Below are 23020 nucleotides of genomic sequence, written 5' to 3'. Positions count from 1 at the left end.
TGTGAATAGACAGTATGAACAATATATGAATAGATAAGGTGTGTACAGCAGTAGTTATATAGGATGAGCCATGACTAGAATACAGTATATCCATATAAAGTGGCTCATATATAACGTCATGAAGTACACAGTATCTTGCCTTTCATAGTTCATTCTTCTAGTGTTGTGTTGTGTGTTGAGTTTCTGCTGGTGAAGTGTTGTGTCCAGTCCACCTGTGTGTACAGGACAGGAAGGCTGCAGCAGGGCCATCTGTTGGTCACTGTTGGTATTGGAAGAGGTCCAGTTATACACATGATCAGGTTACAGTAATATACCTCTCATGATACAAATCTGACAAGTACCTCCATGTGAGTATGACAATCATAGATTAATGTTAGCTCAAACCAGTACTCAGTTATCTGATAGATAACTTGTTGGGGTAATTGAGGATTTGGTCAATCTCTACTTTATTACTCATATCTTGCTCTATTGATGTAAAGATATAAAAATACATATTTAAACAGAAAGTGATTAAGGGAGTGTCTCTTACAGATACACATGTTCAGCTGGTTGAGAGTAATGATTGATAGTCATAAACTGAATCGTTAGAGATTCAAATATTTTGAACGAGCTATGTTATAGTTTCAGACTCTCACTCTGCATGTTTGACTGATTGATAGTGATTAATAGTATTTAACTGTAATAAACTGAATCGTTAGAGATTCAAATATTTTTAGGGCTTTCAAATCAGGTTTTCAATGTGAGTAAATCTGATGAAAGCACTGCCTGGCGAACATTTGACTGAGAGTCTTTGAAGAGTCAACTTGAAATGAATCCCACAGCATCGGTTAATAAAACAGAAAGTTAGTGAGAAGAAAAGAACAAACTAACAAATTAAATAAAAGGAATGAAAGATTAAATCATCCTTCACGAAAACAGTATTCTATGGATATTTTTTCTGATCTCTCACAAACTGATGCAATCACGCTTACAGCAGCATAATACATGAAGTTATATCATGTTATAGTCATATCATGCATTAGCAATAGATGCCATAAGCTCTGTCTATAATTCATGAATCTATATTTAAAATCACAGATAGCAGGTGGAAGAAGACTACTTACAATGGTATTTAGTACAGTTGTAATGTTGCTACATCCTTACAATAAAATAAAAGATCTCAGAACAATGGGGGGGTCAGTCAGTCGTCAAAAAAGGGACATTTGTGAACCTCTTTGATTTAGTCTGATTTCTTTTGATCTGGAAATGAGAGGGAGGGAGGTTTTTAAAATCTCCTTAAAACCCCCCAGGCCTGACCAGCCTCCCATAGGGTTAATGACCGGGGCCTAGTCTGTGTTGATTAATACACATACTCAGAGGATGGACGTGGGGAGTGTATGTGTGTAGAGAGTGTATGTGTGTGTGTGTGTGTGTGTGTGTGTGTGTGTGTGTGTGTGTGTGTGTGTGTGTGTGTGTGTGTGTGTGTGTGTGTGTGTGTGTGTGTGTGTGTGTGTGTGTGTGTGTGTGTGTGTGTGTGTGTGTGTGTGTGTGTGTGTGTGTGTGTGTGTGTCAAACCCTCGCCTGTGATCAGTGGCTAAGGGTTAGACGGTAGACGCCAGCCCACCCCACCTCTCCACGGTGTACCTCCATTGATAAGAATATATTAATTGGTATGAATAGAGAGGGCTTTCTCCTCCTACTCCACCTCTCCTTGTATACGTTTACCATTATACTCATTAGCTACCCCAGTGCGGTGCCTCCCAGCCAGCTTTCCTTGTCCTCCACATCCCCCTGGGGTCTCCTGGGAGGCAATTTGCATCTCTCCATGGAGCCTCTCTGGGGTTATTGAGGAAATATTAGCCTCTTTACTTCCCCGGCCGACCCTTTGATTTATTTGGAGGCTGGGCTGGTAGAGTGGCAGGCCCATGTTAATGACTGGTCCTGGTGCAGGACCCCTGGTGCAAGCCACTCTTTGATCCACGCTGGAAAGGTGCAATTGACAAGCACCACTGAATAATCATGTTATGTGTGTGTGTGTGTGTGTGTGTGTGTGTGTGTGTGTGTGGGGAAGAGGTCTGTGTGTGAGTCTCGGTGTATATGTGTGTGTACTGTATGCACAGCTTAGATAGGTGGACCTTGAGAAATGACAAGAGGGAATCCCATTGCAGTCAGGGTCAGTGCGTTCAAGTTGCTCAGTGTCTCTGATCACCCAGAGTGCATTGTGGGTTAGATTATAAAGGTTAATAAATAACCTTTATAATAAATAATTATGTTTGATTGGAAAGGTTTGTGTTTGCTTACTTGTATCCCTAGCTATATCTATGTCTTTTTTATTATTTTATTGCTTGCATTGAAGGGGAAATTTTCCTTCCTTTAAACCAGGAACAGTTCATGGGCAGTTGTTATTATTATTGTTAGACTTTTCAGATAATTTATTTCTTGTTTATGGGCCTAGGACTAAGGACCACATCCCCACTTCTGGCCAGCCATATAGTTCAGCTCAGCTGCCACACAGTAGGTGTAGCAATCTAACAACACTCTAACGGCCTGCTAGATGACACGTTCTTTGCCTGGAGAACACACTAATTGCCGAGAGTATTTTAAAACAGAATAATATTATCGGAGAACACACAGATTTAAAAGTATAAAGTACTTTAAATGGGGGACAATGCTCTGTTCTACTGATGATGAATAATGCTGAATCAATTGAGTTTGAGTTGCTTTGTACTGTAGCTAGCTAGTGAGAGGTCCTTGTTATACCCCCTTTTGCCTGATCCATCCTTGCCATGTACTCTGTATGACTGACGGAGCCAGATATCCATATTATGTTTTTAAAGAAAGGTAATGAGAGGTTTTTCATCCTGATGTGTGCGATGCTTGACATTCCTCCAGATGTAAGCGTGCTGATGCCTGCTCACTCGGCAGAGAGAGGAGCCTGTCCTCCGTTTGGAGAGGAGTTTGACACTGACATCTCTTTCATGTGATTGGTCACGTGTCTGACTACAGAAAAGTGGCAGTGACAAAGTGTTATAGGCCTATATTTTATATAATTCCATCTCAACAAAAAGACAGGGTGCAATCTGAGCATGCCCGATCATGATCATAGCAATTGCTTGTATCATGCATATAGCCCCGAAGTATTTATATATGGTGAGCTCTGGAGTCTATGGTAATCATCACATTTATTAAAAGCCAACATCCATACAACTAATAAATAAATAAAATAAATAAATAAAAATAGCAAAGCTACCAATGCATTCTACATCTAGGCCTACATCACATATTCGAAACAGATGAGAAGATATGAATCAACAGCTCATGTCATGAAGGATGCAACAAACACAGTAGTACATGGAAATGTGCCATTTTCAACAGGCATGAACAGCACTGCACAGCTTGCCAGAACCAGCCGAGTAGATGAGTGTGGCGGCGATATGCTTTGGTTAGTGTGTGTCCCAAATGGCAACTTATTCCCCATTTAGAGCCATAGGGCTCTGGTCAAAAGTAGTGCACTACTGTATATAGGGAATACAGTGCCATTTGGGACTTAACCAGTGAGTGTTTTCTTCTCAGTATTTGTGTGTATCTAAACAGAACAGATATGATGTTCATGAACCATCTGTCTGCTGTAGTATTCACAGTGACTGTGTCCCAAATGGCACCCTACTCCCTATATAGAACACTGCCTTTGACCAGAGCCCATAGGGAAAGTAGCTGCTCCTCTGTGGCCACTGGCCCTGGTCTCCTCCTCATTGTGAGAGAGAGAGAACTCACTAAAACGGTCACATGAATGCTTGAAAAAAACCTCAGACCTAAGATTTTTTTTCCTCCTTAAAAAGGAGAGAAGTTTAAAACTAACAAAGCCCAGGGAAATCCCCATCAGACATCCCTCCCTTAATCCATTTAATTTTGAAAGGTATTGTTTAAAGCTTCAAAGTTTATATAGTTTAATCCCCTCTCTAACACTACGGGCAGAAAATGAGGCCATGTCAGCACTTTGAACAGATATAATCTACTCCACACAACAGAAAAGCCTCGTGCTAGACAAGGTTGCATAGGTTCCCTGTGAACTCAAGCGTTTGATGTTGCTACCTGCTATTGAACATGACTTCTGTCTTAACCCAACTGTCACTCGCTCCCTGTCCTCTTTTATCACTCCCAATGTTCTCTCTACACCTTTTTTTCATCAGTAAATCTACCATCACAGCCATTTCATTTTTTTCTTTCTGTTTCTTAGAGAAAAGGGCATGAAAAGGTTTGGGGGTTTGGTGCGAGGTGTATTTTTTTTACATGCTCTTTAGTCTTAACTCTGTGAAAGGAAACTAGCCCACTTGGTTTTTACTGATAGGATGTATTATTCTTTTGTTTAGTGAAATTCGGGGCTTGCTTTCAGAGCACGTTTCTGGCTAGTTGAATTTGAGTCCACTCCACATTGCCACAACTTTACATCACTATTGCCTTCATGGTGTGTAATCAGCGTTTTTTTTCTCTCTGTTTTTGTTATTGTTCCATAGAATAGAAAGAAAGCTCAAGGCATGTTCTATTATTCTTACATTCTTCTGAACCTTTGTTTACTGAGTCCAAATATACACACCACAACCTATTTTAGATCATAAGCTATTAATATATAATTTTAATCTATAACAGTGTCTGTGTCCCAAATGGTTCCCTATTCCCTATATAGTACACTACTTTTGACCATAGCCCTGTCAGTCCTGGTCAAATGTAGTGCACTTGTGACTAATGCATTTCATCTCATTAGAACTGTTTGAGTCAAATACATGTCTTTTTATTCTAGCAGTGGATGACATTGTTTGGTTATCAAAGGCTTTGTGTAATTACATTACCATGATTCAGGCTGACAAGACTGAGTGCGTCTGCTCAGGATACAGGCATACATAATCACACCCCGAATCAGGATACAGACATACATAATCACACCCCAAAATCCCTCTAGAGAAAGTGGATGCTATTATGATGTAGATTACCTTTTGTTGACAAGCTATCTGGATGATAAAAATGAACTTAATCAAGCCAAACGTTATGTCATGTACAAACATCATGCACCAAGTCTGGAACCAGCAGGACCCAGCACAGCTTCTCCCCTCAAGCCATACGACTGCTAAATAGTTAGTTAAATAGTTAACCAAATACCCCCCTTTGCACTAACTCTTTTGACTCATCACACTGCTTCTACTGCTTATTATCTATCCTGTTGCTTAGTCCCTTTACCCCTACCTACAGTATATGCACAGATCTACCTCAATTGCCTCGTGCCCCTGCACATCGACTCTGTACTGGTACCCCGTGTATACAGTATAGTCAAGTTAGTGTTACTCATTGTGTTTTTATTCCTTGTGTTATTATCTTTCTATTATTTTCAATTTTTCTCTGCATTGTTGGGAAGGACCCTTAAGCAAACATGTCACTGTTTGTCTACACCTGTTTACCAAGCATGTGACACATAACATTTGATTTGATGTATGAAACTGACCACTTTATTCTCTTTATGAATACAAGCACCATTGGATTTATTGTAAATTCATCATTGTGAGCTCTAAATTCACAGTAGTTGCTGAATAGCTGTGTTATTATTACTGTGTTATTGTGAGGGTTGTAGGCTACATTAATCTTTTTGGGCCTGTTTCTCTTGTGTCTCTGCATGGGTCTGTCTGGGTAAAGGTGCAGTCTGTGATATTAACTATCATTTTTAAAGTATATAACTTCTAAATGCCACAAAAGCTTACCCCATCCTAAGCAAAAATATCTGGTGTCGCTGGGTCTATGTGGTTATTGGTTAACTGTAGGCTTTATACCACACTGCAGAAAATGAACTGAACCAAGACTTTCCTATTCACTGTGACATTGAGGAGAACAGTGCTGTGCTCTCCTCTCATTGGGACTGCTGAAGAGTCAGACTGAATCTCTGCCTGTTTATTTTGATCCGTGGGTTTTGATACTCACACTTGAGAGGCAGCTTCATAAATTCACTATGTGTCAAATAAATCAATAGTTCCCATTAGCTGAGGAAGTTGTGGAGCTGCTACAGTACTTGAGGGGCAGCCCCCCCCCCCACCCGCCCCCCCTTGTTGTTTAGATGTGTGTTTTCTCTCCCAGTGAAGGCAGAGGCAGAGACATACTACATGGGGATGGGTGGCTGTCTGTTGATCCATCCAGACAGCTCCAGCGGTTGAACTGGTCTGGTTGACTGGTCCTGGTTGGGAAGAGGGAATTCCTTTGGACACTAGTCCCAAACTCAAAAGCCTTTAGCACTGATTCTCTACTGATGTTAAGACTGGCTAGCCTGGCACTCTTTGTTTTGTGATGTTTTCAGGCTGTTCACATGATATTTTAGCCATTTCCTGGACATTATGATAAATATGGGGATGAATGGAGCAACAAAGATATTTTCGTTATTTTTCTATTTGTAACACAAAATTGCAATAAAAAAATGTAATATTGTTTTTGCAGGTTTTGGTGAGGGTCAAGAATAAGACGTTTAAAGTTTTAAATGCTTTTCTACAATGCTTTTAAAGATAATGGGTCGTTGAGACAAGCTGGTTATTAAATATCTCAGAAAGGTTTATGTATCTTCAGGGAATCCAGAATAATAATGATAATATGCAATTATCGCCTCCCTTTTTCTTCTGTAGTAACCTCAAGATGAGGTGCTATATGAGTGTTCCTGAAAGTGCTGATAGACCTGTAAAAAAAAATATTCAAAGAAAGAAAGAAAAAGCCAAGTAACATATTATACATATCTGGGAGGTGTTTCAGTAAGAGCTCTTGTTATTCCTTCAGTAGAATTTGGGTGAACATAAACGTTCCATTTCAGAGAATTCTAGAACATAATGATTACTGAACATTCTCTCATATAAGATGTCTTGGGGAATGATGCAGAGCTGGATTAATGGTAATACATCTCATTGATAAGATCGATCTATGCATACGGCTTAAATGTATTTAAGCTTATAATCCTTGCAAATAGCTTCCAGAAAGGCAAAGTCAGCCTTTTAACATTGACTAAATGAAGTAAATAGAAGCAAAAAAAATGTTTTCAATCGCATCCCTGTTGAACCCTGAATGTTTGCTTGTGGTTGTTATATATGGAGCAGAGAGAGAGAGAGAGAGAGAGAGAGAGAGAGAGAGTCATATCGCATGCTAGTAGCCCCACTAATGAGCCTTTAAAACTGAAATCATATTCTGATGGCTTTGCCACCCTGCTGTTCGGGGGGTAGCAGTGAAGTTAGCTTTAAATGCAGAGCGTCTGTTCTGCCTCTCCCTCCCTGCTAACCCAAGCCCCTACAGTAACACCACAGCAGACGGAGGGAATAGGGAGCTCGGAAGGTTTTACCTCAGAGGTGGTAACAGTGAAGCCACTCATTAACACTGAATTTACCACTTTGTTAGCGACGTAGCTTCCTGCAGAGAGCAGCCAACACTGGATCATGTCAAATCCACTGAGCATACATTGTAGACTACACAATAGTTCCATCCCAAATGGCACCCTTTTCCCTATAAAGTGCACTACCTTTGACCAGAGCCCTTATCGGTCTTGGTCAAAAGTAGTGCAGTAAATAGGGAATAGGGTGCCATTTGGGATGCAGGCTATGTCTATCAGCTTGGGTTACAACAACCCTGCCTGGACACTTCACATTGTACCAAGCTGTAAAATACATCACCTCGCCTCTCAGTCTCACAGCTTGGCTATTACAAGGCTGAGAAGAGTGTTAAATATTAGAAGATTTTATTCATGTATTTTCACTCTTTTAAGTGGCTTGTTTAACGATTAACATGTTCAACAGTTGAGTCTATATTACATTTAGAAATCTGTGGACTGTTGATTGCTGTTTATATGTTTGTTAGTGATGGGGGTAAAATAATCCAGACAGTAACATGTTGTGATATTATTTTTTATTATATCGGTATTTGACTCAAAGTATCGATTTGTTGGCTGCACCTGTGGCAAAACTCTTGCATCCTATAGCTTGGTGTCCATCTTCTTAAATAGTTTGCCAACATGTTTTCAGCATTTTATTTTTCTGACTGATGAAAACTTGTTTTCTCATAAACCTATAGTGAGCAATATGTTTGGAGCATCAAATCGCAATACATATAGAATCATGAGAATCGTGAGAATAGCAATACATACCTTATCAGCACCTAAGTATTGTGATAATATCGTATCGTGAGGTCCCTGGCAATTCCCAACCCTAATGTTTGTGTGTGTGTGTGTTCATGGGTGTGTGTGTGTGTTTATAGATGTGTGTGTGTTTATATCTCTCTATGTATGTGTATGTCTGTGTGTGTGTGTGTGTGTATGTGTGAGTGAGTGTTTCTATGCGTGTGTTTGTGTGAGTGTATGTGAGACAGACAGATTGTGTAGCCCGACGCATGCCAATTTGTCAGGATTGGAGCAACAACAGTGTCGTGCTGGGACCCGTGTTAGCACCATCACAGAGTGCTACGACTGAGTATGATCTCATTGGAAGTCTACTTTGTTCACATGGAAATTGGTCAATTTTAGCAAGCGTCTGGGAGCGTTCGGGGGAGGAACAGGAAGGTTGTATCCCAGAGGTGTGCTATGGTAATTAAGAGCCCTCGCCGGGGTATCTGGGGCTAACAGCAGGGTTTGTTGTGAAGAGAAGTGGCGGACGAGGGTGTTAGGAAAATCATAATGCAGTACCAGAGAGCCGATCAGAAGAGTACTGTGGATGAAACTCTCATTGTGTGGAACAATTGGAGAGAAAGTAGGCAGAGCTGACACTGAACACTGACTGATTTTCTGTGTGTATAAGGAATAATAATAGTTTGTTATTCAACATAATATTAGCCTGCATTTTGACTTTGAACCAATACAAGTGTTATGTGTTGGGCTGTATATATTTCCATTTGCCACATTTAGACTTGTTTTAATCATCCATTTTTCATCGCCTTTAGCCCTCAAAACACAATATAAATTATTGAGTATGTTTTAAGCTGATTTGGTGTTTTTTCTCTGTTTCTCTCTTCTCAGAACATACTGGGGAGATGGCTGATATAAAGCCAAATGCACAAGAGGACAAAGAAGGAGATGTGGTGGAACCAGTGTGTGACAGCTCCGTTGCCACTCAGGAGCCATTACAGTGTCACACGTCCTCCCTTAAGAACAATGCTGCAAGGTTGTCAGAGCAGCTGTCCTTTGACAGACTCCCAAACCCTTTAAATGGAGCACAGCCCAGTCCATTTGTACCCAGCAGTGTCCCTGCTGTTCCCCACACAGCCCAAGCAGCCCATTCACTACCTTTCGTAGCACTTGTTAATGGACCTGCTTCACACCCTAACTCAGAGGAGAGCTGTGGCCTGAACAAAGACAGCACAACGCCCAACACTGACCTGGTGGAGGCCCAGGACGCCCAACTATGGCAAGCAGGGAGGGACACAAGCTCTCAGGTGTTACCACCACCCAGTGAGCTTCAATCAGACGCCCTGAAGAACCCAGCAGGGCCAGGGCCTGTTCTGAAAACACTAGCCACCACGCAGCCAGAGGCCAACAACACGTCACCATCTGACTCTGGGGAGAGTGAGGCTGAACTGCCCTACCAGGCCCGTGACGCCACCTTGTCAGACCACAGTCCACAGCCTCACCAAACGCCAATTAACCAAATATGGACGGCTGAGGGAGTCAAGGCTAGAGCTAGATCTATATGGGACTTAAACACCACAGAGTCCTCTGAGAGCTCGTCGGACGGTTCTGACGGGGCTGACTCACTACACTGGGATTCTCAGAAAGAGCTCATACGTGTGTTGTGGAACAATCGTAACGTTGACAGCAGCTTAGAGGAAAAGGCTGCGGGAGTGGGAGTGATGCCTCAGCTTACCAGCCAAAGACAGAGGAAGCGTAAAATACACCTGGTGGGTACGTCAGGCTCTCCTGAAAAAGTTTACAACAGCAGCTCGAACCATACCTACAAAAAGTGGCATATTGAAGAGGAGGAAGATGATGATGAGGATTTTGACATCGCCAACATAAATGATGAGGATTTCCCTTGTAAAAAGGCTGTACAGTCTTCTGTGAATTCATGTCAAGAGCATCCCAGTGACAGTCCTGTAATCATCAAGAAGCTGATTATAAGAGCAGATTGCCACGAAGACAATCACTCCGACTCCCTCTTTAGTAGAAAGCCCAAGCAGCTAAAGACAGAGCAATCCGAACAAGAACCATCATTCTTCCCATGCACAAAGTGCAATGTTAATTTCAAGGAGAAAAGGCATTTGCATAGACATATGATGTATCATTTAGATGGGCATAATCATCAGATACGCCACCACGAGAACGTTCCACGGCCTTTTATATGCAGGGAGTGTGGGCGTTCGTTCCGCGACCGCAACTCCCTCCTCAAGCACATGATTATCCACCAGGAGAGACGGGAGAAACTTATGGAGGAGATCCAGGGACTCAACAAACTCCGAGACGAAGGCAGGAACGCTAAGCTGCAGTGCCCGCAGTGTGTGTTCGGGACCAACTGCCCCAAGACGTTCGTCCAGCACGCCAAGACACACGAGAAGGACAAACGTTATTACTGTTGCGAGGAGTGCAACCACATGGCCCTGACAGAACGGGAGCTTGAAGCACACCTGTACGCGGTGCACTGTGACACACTGCAGTACAAATACAAGAACATGATCAAAGATGAGGAGTCAGAGTTTCCTACAGATAACAATGAAGATAATGAATCAAGATCTGTTCTGTTTCACTGTAAAGTGTGCCCTTTCAGCACCCAGAATCAAAATGACCTGAAGAGCCATTGTGACCTAATACACCAGTTTTGTGAGGAAGAATGTGAAAGTCCACCGTTTAACAAAGCATCTGACCATCAAGATCAATATAGGCTAGCTGACCCGTCCAAAAAATCAGATTTAAAACTCCTACAGCTGAAGCAAAAGTTCTGTATTAAAAAGCCTGCTTTCTGGAAAAGAGCAGATTTGCCCTTTTGGTCTGGTAGTGTAGCTGACTTTTACACGAGAAACAAAGCAGACGCACAGAAGTATTACAAAGATCTTACCGCCTCCCAGTTCAAATGCAGTCTTGGCAGCTCAACAAACAAGCTGTCACCATCTATGTGGAGGAGCGACAAGCCAAGCAAATTATCTCCAAAACCAATAGAGAAAATAGACGTGACAACAGGTCTCCCTTATGTTGAGGAAGACAATCAACAATACGACCATGTCATTTCAGGAATCTCAGAAAGGACAAAATATCCCTCAAATGTTGATGTGTTGGTTACATCCAAGATGGCTAAAACAGGCCAGATGCTAAATCATAGCTTTGACTCTGACAAGAGTCAGGGAGATAGCAACGACTTGACCTGCAGGAAGTCAGAGCCCCAAGCTGTTACCCGAAAGTCTCCATCCAAACGAAAAATGTCCACACCCTTCCGCAACACTGTGGACAAGGTGGTTGATAATGTTTTTCCAAAACTGAACCCAAAGTTAAAAGAGACTACCACTCCTGAAGACACAGAAGATGATGATTATGAGGACACGTATGACTTTAGTGCCTACACCAGTGAGGCTACAGCCAACTTCCTGGATAGTAGTGAGAATGAGAGGAACCCCTATGCCCGTAGCTACTTCATACGCAGACAGAGGGGTTCTTTTGTTAAAGAAGATCCTGAACCTGCTGCTGATGTCGGCCATTTTGAAAAGAACGCTACTCAGCCTGACCACCATTTTGAAAAGACTGAAGTCAAGGAGGGGGAGTATGACAGCGATGACATACAGAAGCTTATTATCAAAGAGGAGTGTATAGAAAGCTCAGTGTGTGACGATTCTCCGGAGTCACCCACCACCACCAAAACACACAACCAAAGTCTCTCCTATGAGTATGACGTCTCCCCTCCATTTGGGTCAGAAAGAAAGTCCTGCCCCTATTGTCCTGCTGTGTTTGAGTCTGGGGTGGGCTTGTCCAATCACGTGCGAGGGCACCTGCACAGGGTGGGGCTGAGTTATGATGCTCGCCACGTGGTGTCACCTGAGCAGGTAGCTTCGCAGGACCGACAGCCACGCATACGCAGGAAGATCCCTTCTGTGGCACGGAGGATCAAAAAAGGTGAGCAAATTATTATATTTTCCCTGTCTTTATTCAATTACTTATTGTTTCCTATTGTACTGTAATAGGGTAATCTGTAATAAAAGTAATCTGTAATCACATCTAACAATATGTGTGACTGCTTCTTTCACAGTCAAGTGTGTCATGATATTCTTTTATAGATAGTGTGTAATATTCAAAGTTACCACAAAGTTGCATAGTAATTTACCTAGATCGCTCTGGATAAAAGCGTCTGCTAAATGACTAAAATGTTAATGTAAATATAGATATTGTGTTAAAACCTTTTTTTAATCTTCATGTTACAGCTGAGAAGCCGGAGTCTCAGGCGGAGCACACCTGTCCCTTGTGCTGTGGCTGGTTCGACACCAACACGGGCCTCTCCAATCATGTGAGGGGCCATCTAAAGCGGATAGGGAAGACCAGCACCAGCACCAGCACCAGTAAGAGTCCAGTGTGTATCCTTAACGAGCTGCTACAGGATGAGCAGGAACACCAGAACATCCTCCAGACCCTCAACAGGTACTGTAAAAAATTCCTCCACAAGTTACTGTTTACACCTTTTAGGGAAGTAATATAATATTCTATCTTATATCAGCTATATATTTATTTTCAATTTCTCTTCATTTTAATGTATTTTTCATTTTGTCTACTTTTATGTCATTGTACTTTTTCATGTACCTCTCTGGCTATATGTTGTGACTAGTGTATCCTATATCATTGTTGTGTTTCATTTGAAATCTGAACAGGAAGCAGTTCCTCTCTCGACCAATCATCTCCCAAAAGTTCATCGGAAGTGATGGGCTCTTCCTGACACCCACAGGGTTCCCAGTGAAGATCCAACATGGCTGCCAGCCAGGCCAGGATGGCAATTCCACTTCATGGGGGCCCAGTGCAACTACACCCAGGCAGGAGGAAGTTAAGGGAGAGGAGTTATTTTCTGAAAGGAAGAGTATAGAGGTACAGTTGTTGTGTTGTATTTTGGTGCTATGTTCTTTTGTGTGATGTACTTTTACTCTTAGTTGTGTTGCTTATAATTGCATCTTTTTTTTATTTTGTAAGTGTCCTTTGGTATTTTGAAAGGCGCAAGTAAAATGTATTATTGTAATTAATATTATTATTATTACAGATACGAGTGGTCAGGGAACCTTCCCAGGGCACTTTAGTAGAGCTGCTGAGGAAGAGGAAGTTGGACAAGGAGCAGGAGCAGCTGAGGAATAACAGCAGATCGTATGATGCAGATAGGAATCACCTTACTGTGACCAACGAGAAGTTTGAGGAGAGACAGAACCAACAGGCCAGCAACCTGGAACCACACTGGGCCCAAGGTAAGCAGATTCACAACTAATTTCTATACAAATCAGAATATCAGCATTTTAGAGCACTTTCAGAACTGTTATGAGACAGAGGTTGAGATTGTAACATTTCAAAATTGGTGACATCATGGTAAGGTTGAAAATGACTTTTTACTTGTCTTTTTAGCGACCAGAAAAAATATGACTTGTGGATAAAAGGACCTAGATAGCCCAAATATGACATTTTTTTTGTTTTCTGTGAAGTAACAGAGTGGAAAACTATACAGTTAAAAACTACAGAGTTACTTGATCTGCCAAATATACTTTATTTAATGGTACTGATTATTGTAGTGCAACAAGGCCCCTCTTTGTGACAGCAAAACACATATGACATATGATCAGTCTGTTTCAAGTGATGTAGAATCAAAGAAGACAAGAAAGCCAGTTAAGCCAGATAGATGATGGATAGAAGTGACAGACAGCTTTATTAGCTTAATTGGGTCGTCAGTCTGTTCTTTTCACAGTGTTCTATCATTATTCATAGGCTTGATCAGTTTAGTCCTTTGCAGATAGGTATGATTATTTTAGGTGATCTTTAGAATAGTTTTATTGAGTGCAATGATACAGAGTTAAGATAGTAGTTTACCCTCCAATTACAGTAGCTCAGCTTGCCATAATGAAACACAAACTTGTCTTGTTCCGCAGCTGTTTTGTGTGTTTTATTACCTGTACAGATTTTCATTATTTACAGGCGCTCATGTTAAATCACAAAATGTCATTCAAATTGAGCTTCATTAAATATGTATGTGAGACGCATCATCATACCCCAGTACTCTGTCTGCTCTTCTGTCAGCAACCTTGAAGTCACCAGGAAACATTATTATTGTAACGCACACACAAATAATAAATTGGCTTTGAAATTGAAATTAAAACCTGTCACGTCCTTTTGATGTGGTTCTGGGGGCTCATCAGCTATGTTTACACACCTTTGTTTAATCTCTGTCCAAATAAAAGTTTACGTCCGTTACGCAGAAAGATGAGTAAAGATGTCTATATCAGATATGGGAGCCTCCCGAGTGGCGCAGTGGTCTAAGGCATCACTACAGACCCGGGTTCGATCCCAGACTGTGTCACAACTGGCTGTAACCGGGAGTCCCATAGGGCGTAGCACAATTGGCCCAGCGTCATCCGGGTTAGGGGAGGGTTTGACCGGGGGGTCCGGCTCTGTAGTTGGCTCATTGCACTCTATCAACTCCTTGTGGCGGGCCGGGCACCTGCAGGCTGACCCCGGTCGTCAGTTGAACGGTGTTTCCTCCAACACATTGGTGTAGCTGGCGGGCGAGTGTTAAGGAGCGCGGTTGGGTGGTCATGTTTTGGAGGACGCATAACTCGACCTTCGCGTCTCCCGAGCCTGTTGGGGAGTTGCAGCGATTAGACAAGATCGCAATTGAAATTGGGAGGGAAAAGGAGGTAAAATACAACAACAAAAAATACAACAACAAAAAAAAGATTTTTTTTAGATGTCCATCTCAATTCTACTGATTGGCCGTTCTGTGGCTGACATTGTTGAATGTCATAGTTACTTTTTACATTATAGCTGAATGCTGAAACCTTAAAGGGAGAATAGACTGACTCATGCATTCAGATTTAATCATCTAACTAAGGCTTTTACACCATTTAGGTGTAATCAGTGTTATGTTAAATGGAGATTTAACACATACAGTGGGGAGAATACTGTATAATATATACTTAAGCTTTTTTAAGGACATTAGTTAATTAACCAAGAAGAGATTCATTTTGCACATGCAATTGTTGCAAACGATTTGCAGGTAATTTAAATAACCTTTAGTGGCTTGTCATGGTTAAAAACACCTCCGTAGCAGATGTTTTCCCCCCTATTAGGTGTGAAATGAATGGGAAGCTGTCGCTATAATTTTCACACCACTGCCAGTAGCTTCAGGACAGCCTGCATAGAAACCTGGTGTGGGCTTGTCATCCAATCAAATCTGCTCTAAAGGGTGTACAGAGAGACCTTTCCTAATCAAACGTTTTTACGATTTAACATGCTCTAGATGTAGCCTGTAGTGACATGCCAAACCATTGTAATTCATGTGCAATATTGACACAATCAGCACAGTATGAATTTCTTATCATAGCCTAAATCAAATTCTAAACCCAGGTGAAAATAGGCACCCTGGAGTCCTTAGATTGTGATAAACATTACTGTCAACAATACATCTCCAACTGCAGAGTGCAAAACAGATCTTTCCAATATGAAAACAGATGGAGGGAGAGGTGATGGCACTCAGGGAATAGCAGTTTTACTTCATGTTCATTTCTATGTGCTCTGTAGTCACTTTTAGCCATATTTCTTCAGATTTTTCCTTACAGTCACCTCAACTCACCTCCAGATTATATTTGTAAAAGACGCTCATCAAAGACCCTGAAACCAAACAATTTATTTAGATGTAATGTGTGTAGAAGTTGAACAAACAAAATGTCTCTAATGGAAGATAACTGTTAATGAAGTAAAAAAATAATGGAGCGAGGTAATCCGGAGGTTTAGGGGCATTTGAATAAAATGCTATACTCTTGACACTATTTCAAAGGCATTCCCTTGCAAGAAAAGTGTTGTTAAGGAGTGTTTGGAACATATTTTACATTTTGACCTGAACTTGTGTGTGCTTTGCTTTCTTTTGAAATGTCTCTCTTTCCCTTTCCCATGTCTCACTTTCCAGAGAGAAATGAATCTAATAAGAAGATGTGCATTCACTGTAACACAACCTTCCCCAGTGCTGTTAGCCTGTCCAATCATCTTCGCGCTTATGCACGCAGGAAGAGGGTTGCCATGTTGGAAGGAACAAGTAAGTTCTCTAAGCCTGGTCAGAAAAATCAAGAAAATAAATTACAGTGAAATTACAGTATTGAATGTTCCTTGTAGAAAATGTACAGAACATTGCGTCCTATTATCTATATAGTGGACTACTTTTGACCAGAGCCCCATAGTGCTTTGGTCAAAATTAGTCCACTATATAGGTAGTGCTCTGGTCAAAAGTAGTCCAGTATATAGGTAGGGCTCTGGTCAGAAGTAGTCCACTATATAGGTAGGGCTCTGGTCAGAAGTAGTCCATTATGTAGGTAGGGCTGTGGTCAGAAGTAGTCCATTATGTAGGTAGGGCTGTGGTCAGAAGTAGTCCACTATATAGGTAGTGCTCTGGTCAAAAGTAGTCCATTATGTAGGTAGGGCTCTGGTCAGAAGTAGTCCACTATATAGGTAGGGCTGTGGTCAGAAGTAGTCCATTATGTAGGTAGGGCTGTGGTCAGAAGTAGTCCACTATATAGGTAGTGCTCTGGTCAAAAGTAGTCCATTATGTAGGTAGGGCTCTGGTCAGAAGTAGTCCACTATATACAGTTGAAGTCGGAAGTTTACATACACTTAGGTTGGAGTCATTAAAACTAGTTTTTCAACCACTCCACAAATTTCTTGTTAACAAACTATAGTTTTGGCAAGTCGGTTAGGACATCTACTTTGTACATGACACAAGTAATGTTTCCAACAATTGTTTACAGACCGATTATTTCACTTATAATTCACTGTATCACAATTCCAGTGGCTCAGAAGTTGACATACACTAAGTTGACTGTGCGTTTAACCAACTTGGACAATTCCAGAAAATTATGTCATGGCTTTAGAAGCTTCTGATAGGCTAATTGACATCATTTGAGTCAATTGGAGGTGTACCTGTGGATGTATTTCAAGGCCTACCTTCAAACTCAGTGCCTCTTTGCTTGATATCATGGGAAAATCAAAAGAAATCAGCCAAGACCTCAGAAAAAAATGTGTAGACCTCCACAAGTCTGGTTCATCCTTGGGAGCAATTTATCAACTCCTGAAGGTACCACGTTCATCTGTACAAGCAATAGTACGCAAGAATAAACACCATGGGACCACGCAGCCGTCATACCGCTCAGGCAGGAGACGCGTTCCATCTCCTAGAGATGATGTACTTTAGTGCGAAAAGTGCAAATCAATCCCAGAACAACAGCAAAGGACCTTGTGAAGATGTTGGAGGAAACAGGTACAAAAGTATCTATAGCCACAGTAAAACAAGTCCTACATCGACATAACCTGAAAGGCCACTCAGCAAGGAAGAAGACACTGCTCCAAAACCACCATAAAAAAAGCCAGACATTCGGTTTGCAACTGCACATGGGGACAAAGATCGTACTTTTTGGAGAAATGTCCTCTGGTCTAATAAAACAAAAATAGAACTGTTTGGCCATAATGACCATCATTATGTTTGGAGGAAAAGGGAGAGGCTTGCAAGCCGAAGAACACCATCCCAACCGTGAAGCACGGGGGTGGCAGCATTATGTTGTGGGGGTGCTTTGCTGCAGGAGGGTCTGATGCACTTCACAAAATAGATGGCATCATGAGGAGGGGAAAATGATGTGGATATATTGAAGCAACATCTCAGACATCAGTCAGGAAGTTAAAGCTTGGTCGCAAATGGGTCTACCAAATGGAAAATGACCTCAAGCATACTTCCAAAGTTGTGGCAAAATGGCTTAAGGACAACAAAGTCAAGGTATTGGAGTGGCCATCACAAAGCCCTGACCTCAATCCTATAGAAAATGTGTGGGCAGAACTGAAAAAGCGTGTGCGAGCAAGGAGGCCTACAAACCTGACTCAGTTGCACCAAATCTGTCAGGAGGAATGGGCCAAAATTCACCCAACTTATTGTGGGAAGCTTGTGGAAGGCTACCTGAAACATTTGACCCAAGTTAAACAATTTAAAGGCAATGCTACCAAATACTAATTGAGTGTATGTAAACTTTTAACCCACTGGGAATGTGATGAAAGAAATTAAAGCTGAAATAAATAATTCTCTCTATTATTATTCTGACATTTCACATTCTTAAAATAAAGTGGTGATCCTAACTGACCTAAAACAGGGAATTTGTACTAGGATTAAATGTTAACAATTGTGAAAAACTGAGTTTAAATGTAGTTGGCTAAAGTGTATGTAAACTTCCGACTTCAACTGTAGGTAGTGCTCTGGTCAAAAGTAGTCCATTATGTAGGTAGGGCTCTGGTCAGAAGTAGTCTACTATATAGGTAGGGCTCTGGTCAGAAGTAGTCCACTATATAGGGAATAGGGTGCCATTTGGGACACAACCTGTGACTCTCTCTGTCCTGGTGTCAATCAGTCTTCAGAGTTGTACGGAGTAAGTCTGTAGTAAGTTGGTCTGTAATGAGTTGGTCTGTACTGACTTGGCCTGTACTGAGATGGTCTGTGTTTTCCAGCCTATTCCTGTATACAGAAGAAGCCTAGGTTGAGGGCTGGACCAAAGAAGAAACTATTCTCAGCTCTCCCACCTGCTGTTGAGGAGATGTACAGACTCACCTGCAGGTATGTAGGACCACAACAAGCTTCTCTGACACTTGTCGGTTTTGTTGGCGTCTTGATCTGTTGTGCGTTTCATCCTGCGGCCACAAGGCCGCACAAATATATCCTGGATTACCCTTTTAATACTGTGAAATGGTCATGTATCGGTTCTAAAATATACACTACATGGCCAAAGGTATGTGGACACCCCTTCAAATTAGTGGATTCAGCTATTTCAGCCACACCCGTTGCTGACAGGTGTATAAAATCGAGCACACAGCCATGCAATCTCTATAGACAAACAGTAGCAGTAGAATGGCCTTACTGGAGAGCTCGGTGGCACTGTCATAGGATGCCACCTTTCCAACAAATCAAATCAAATTTATTTATAAAGCCCTTCTTACATCAGCTGATATCTCAAAGTGCTGTACAGAAACCCAACCTAAAACCCCAAACAGCAAGCAATGCAGGTGTAGAAGCATGTTGGCTAGGAAAAACTCCCTAGAAAGGCCAGAACTTAGGAAGAAACCTAGAGAGGAACCAGGCTATGAGGGGTGGCCAGTCCTCTTCTGGCTGTGCCGGGTGGAGATTATAACAGAACATGGCCAAGATGTTCAAACGTTCATAGATGACCAGCAGGGTCAAATAATAATAATCACAGTGGTTGTCGAGGGTGCAACAGGTCAGCACCGCATGAGTAAATGTCAGTTGGCTTTTCATAGCCAATCATTCAGAGTATCTCTACCGCTCCTGCTGTCTCTAGAGAGTTGAAAACAGCAGGTCTGGGACAGGTAGCACGTCCGGTGAACAGGTCAGGGTTCTATTGCCGCTTGCAGAACAGTTGAAACTGGAGCAGCAGCACGGCCAGGTGGACTGGGGACAGCAAGGAGTCATCAGGCCAGGTAGTCCTGAGGCATGGTCCTAGGGCTCAGGTCCTCCGAAAGAAAGAAAGAAAGAAAGAAAGAAAGAAAGAAAGAAAGAAAGAAAGAAAGAAAGAAAGAAAGAAAAAAAGAGACAGAGAATTAGAGAGAGCATACTAAAATTCACACAGGACACCGGATAAGACAGGAGAAATACTCCAGGTATAACAGACTGGCCCTAGCCCCCAACACATAAACTACTACAGCATAAATATTGGAGGCTGAGACAGGAGGGGTCAGGAGACACTGTGGCCCCATCCGACGATACCCCCGGACAGGGCCAAACAGGCAGAATATAACCCCACCCACTTTGCCAAAGCACAGCCCCCACACCACTAGAGGGATATCTTCAAACACCAACTTACCATCCTGAGACAAGGCCGAGTATAGCCCACAAAGATCACTGCCACGGCACAACCCAAGGGGGGGCGCCAACCCAGACAGGAAGATCACATCAGTGACTCAACCCACTCAGGTGACGCACCCATCGTAGGGACGGCATGGAAGAGCACCAGTAAGCCAGTGACTCAGCCCCTGTAATAGGGTTAGAGGCAGAGAATCCCAGTGGAGAGAGGGGAACCGGCCAGGCAGAGACAGCAAGGGCGGTTCGTTGCTCCAGTGCCTTTCCGTTCACCTTCACACTCCTGGGCCAGACTACACTCAATCATAGGACCTACTGAAGAGATGAGTCTTCAATAAAGACTTAAAGGTTGAGACCGAGTCTGCCTCTCTCACATGGGTAGGCAGACCATTCCATAAAAATGGAGCTCTATAGGAGAAAGCCCTGCCTCCAGCTGTTTGCTTAGAAATTCTAGGGACAGTAAGGAGGCCTGCGTCTTGTGACCGTAACGTACGTGTAGGTATGTACGGCAGGACCAAATTGGAAAGATAGGTAGGAGCAAGCCCATGTAATGCTTTGTAGGTTAGCAGTAAAACCTTGAAATCAGCCCTTGCCTTAACAGGAAGCCAGTGTAGAGAGGTTAGCACAGGAGTAATATGATCAGATTTTTTGGTTTTAGTCAAGATTCCAGCAGCCATGTTTAGCACTAACTGAAGTTTATTTTGTGCTTTATCTGGGTAGCCATAAAGTAGAGCATTGCAGTAGTCTAACCTCACAGAACGAGACCCCCCGAGTGCTGAAGCGTGTAGCACGTACAAATCGTCTGTCCACGGTTGCAACACTCACTACCGAGTCCCAAACGGCCTCTGGAAGCAACGTCAGCACAATAACTCTTCGCTTGGGAGCTTCATGAAATGGGTTTCCAAGGCCGAGCAGCCGCACACAAGCCTAAGATCACCATGCGCAATGCCAAGCGACGGCTGGTGTCGTGTAAAGCTCACCACTCTTGAGGGATGAATCATGCTTCACCATCTGGCAGTCCGAGGACGAATCTGGGTTTGGCCAGGATAACGCTACCTGTTTGGTGGAGGAGGAATAATGGTGTGGGGCTGTTATTCATGGTTTGGGCTAGGCCCCTTAGTTCCAGTGAAGGGAAATCTTAACACTGGATCATACATTGACATTCTTGGCGATTCTGTACTTCCAACTTTGTGTCAACAGTTTGGGGAACTGTTTCAGCATGACAATGCCCCATGCACAAAGCGATGTCCATACAGAAATGGTTTGTCGAGATCAGTGTGGAAGAACTTGACTGGCCTGCACAGAAGCCAGCGGCACCAATGTGTCAGAGGAAACACCGTTCAACTGGCAACCGTGTCAATGTGCATGCGCCTGGCCCACCACAGGAGTTGCTAGAGCGTGATGGGACAAGGACATCCCGGCCGGCCAAACCCTCCCCTAACCCGGACGACGCTGGGCCAATTGTGCGACGCCTCATGGGTCTCCCGGTCATCCTGGGATCGAACCCGGATCTGTAGTGATGCCTCAAGCACTGCAGTGCCTTAGACCGCTGCACCACTCGGGAGGCCCCAAAACTCCATATTAATGTCCATGATTCTGGATTGAGATGTTTGACGAGCATGTGACCACATATTGTATTGTATGAACAGTGTTGCCTCCTCAGATACTAAGTAGTAGGGGTTTAACTGTACATACCAAACCATTCGGTACCAGGACCTCGGTTCGGTCTGCCCTGTGAACCCTAATGAATACATAAAAAACTATATTTACGCAATAAAAACACTAGGCCTATAGGCCTCTGCCTCTTGAGTAAATCAAAAAACATTTTAGGCTATTCTGTTAAAACAACTAGAGCCTATGCGCATGTTGTAATCAAAATTCTAATCTTAATTGGCGCATTTCATACTGTCCTTTTGTGAGGAACTAGTTCTGTATGATGGCGAGTGGTTGGGTCGATAAACCAGAATTGGAGTATCCTCCATCATCGTTTAAATCTCCAGTTTGGGAACATTTTGGCTTCCCAGTAGATTACAATGGCAATGGACATAGAGTTGTGGATGCAACGTTAACAGTATGTTGCCACACTCAACGAGAATAGCCTATGCAGCTGCCAACACCTCAGAAATGTTGACACATTTACACCGATATTACCCCGGTATACCGGAGCAAGACGGAAACGCAAATAAACAATAACTCAACATCATCTCCCCTTTGCATTCAAGCTGATTCTGACCGGACCAAAGCTGATTCTGACCGGGCTAAAGAAATTACAAGAGCGATAGGTAGGCTATGTTTATATTTTTTACAGCCTTTGATTTATAGCTGCGCATATGCACCCATTCTCGGAGGTTGAGAATAGGGGGTTTCAGCACCTTGTGAAAGTGCTCGAACCACGTTATGAACTTTCCTCTTGCATCGCACCCATTTCAGAAAACAGGTAGTACCCGCTCTATATAAGCAAACCAAAGCCTAAGTTTACAATGAATTGCACGCATTGACCACCTATCACATTACCCCAGAGTGGTAGATGTACCGTGCTAAAGACACAGCCTCATTATGAGATTCACAAGTGCATATCTGGTACTGAAGGAGGCAGTTGCATGGTGCGTTTGAACCAAGTGGGAAGTGGGAATTTACCACATACGAATGGGGGGAAAAATTTACTTTAACGCCCCTCCAACTGGTATATACTAGTGGGAAACTCGTCTATCATCCTGAGCACCCACTTCTCCCACATGGTAACCTCTGATGTCACCTACTAAGGAAATGGCTTCTATAACAGCATTTTCAGCAGTTATATGCAACAACAAAACATTTATAAAAAGCAATCTATTAATGTGGTTTTTGAACTCTATCATTTGTTTACAAGCATGATAGCTGTACTTTTAGTGTATGGTTGACACAGCTTGTTGGCCATTAGCCAATCAGCATTTCTCAACAAGTTCAATCACACGAATGCATCCAACTGGTATTTATGACTTCACAAC

General features: G+C 42.6%; 1 protein-coding gene across 4 annotated transcripts in view; it reads left to right on the top strand.

Annotated features, from left to right (window-relative positions):
- Nucleotides 1-23020, top strand: part of LOC106560308 (zinc finger protein 644) — a 34154-nt gene that overhangs the window by 9644 nt on the left and 1490 nt on the right. For 3 of the 4 annotated variants that reach the window (XM_014123072.2, XM_014123073.2, XM_045687702.1), the window contains exons 3-8: nt 8996-12070; nt 12376-12589; nt 12817-13027; nt 13197-13395; nt 16101-16226; nt 18671-18776. In XM_014123072.2, coding sequence (XP_013978547.1) covers nt 9010-12070; nt 12376-12589; nt 12817-13027; nt 13197-13395; nt 16101-16226; nt 18671-18776 — 3917 coding nt within the window. In that variant the 5' untranslated portion in view covers nt 8996-9009. Of the gene's footprint in view, nt 1-8995; nt 12071-12375; nt 12590-12816; nt 13028-13196; nt 13396-16100; nt 16227-18670; nt 18777-22255; nt 22293-23020 lie in introns of those variants that run through there. The other variant, XM_045687703.1, reaches the window with a different exon arrangement.

Source organism: Salmo salar, chromosome ssa10 (assembly GCF_905237065.1).
Source record: "Salmo salar chromosome ssa10, Ssal_v3.1, whole genome shotgun sequence".
NCBI classification, from domain to species: Eukaryota; Metazoa; Chordata; class Actinopteri; order Salmoniformes; family Salmonidae; genus Salmo; species Salmo salar.
The sequence above is the reverse complement of the archived record's forward strand: the minus strand, read 5'-3'. Positions and strand labels throughout refer to the sequence as shown.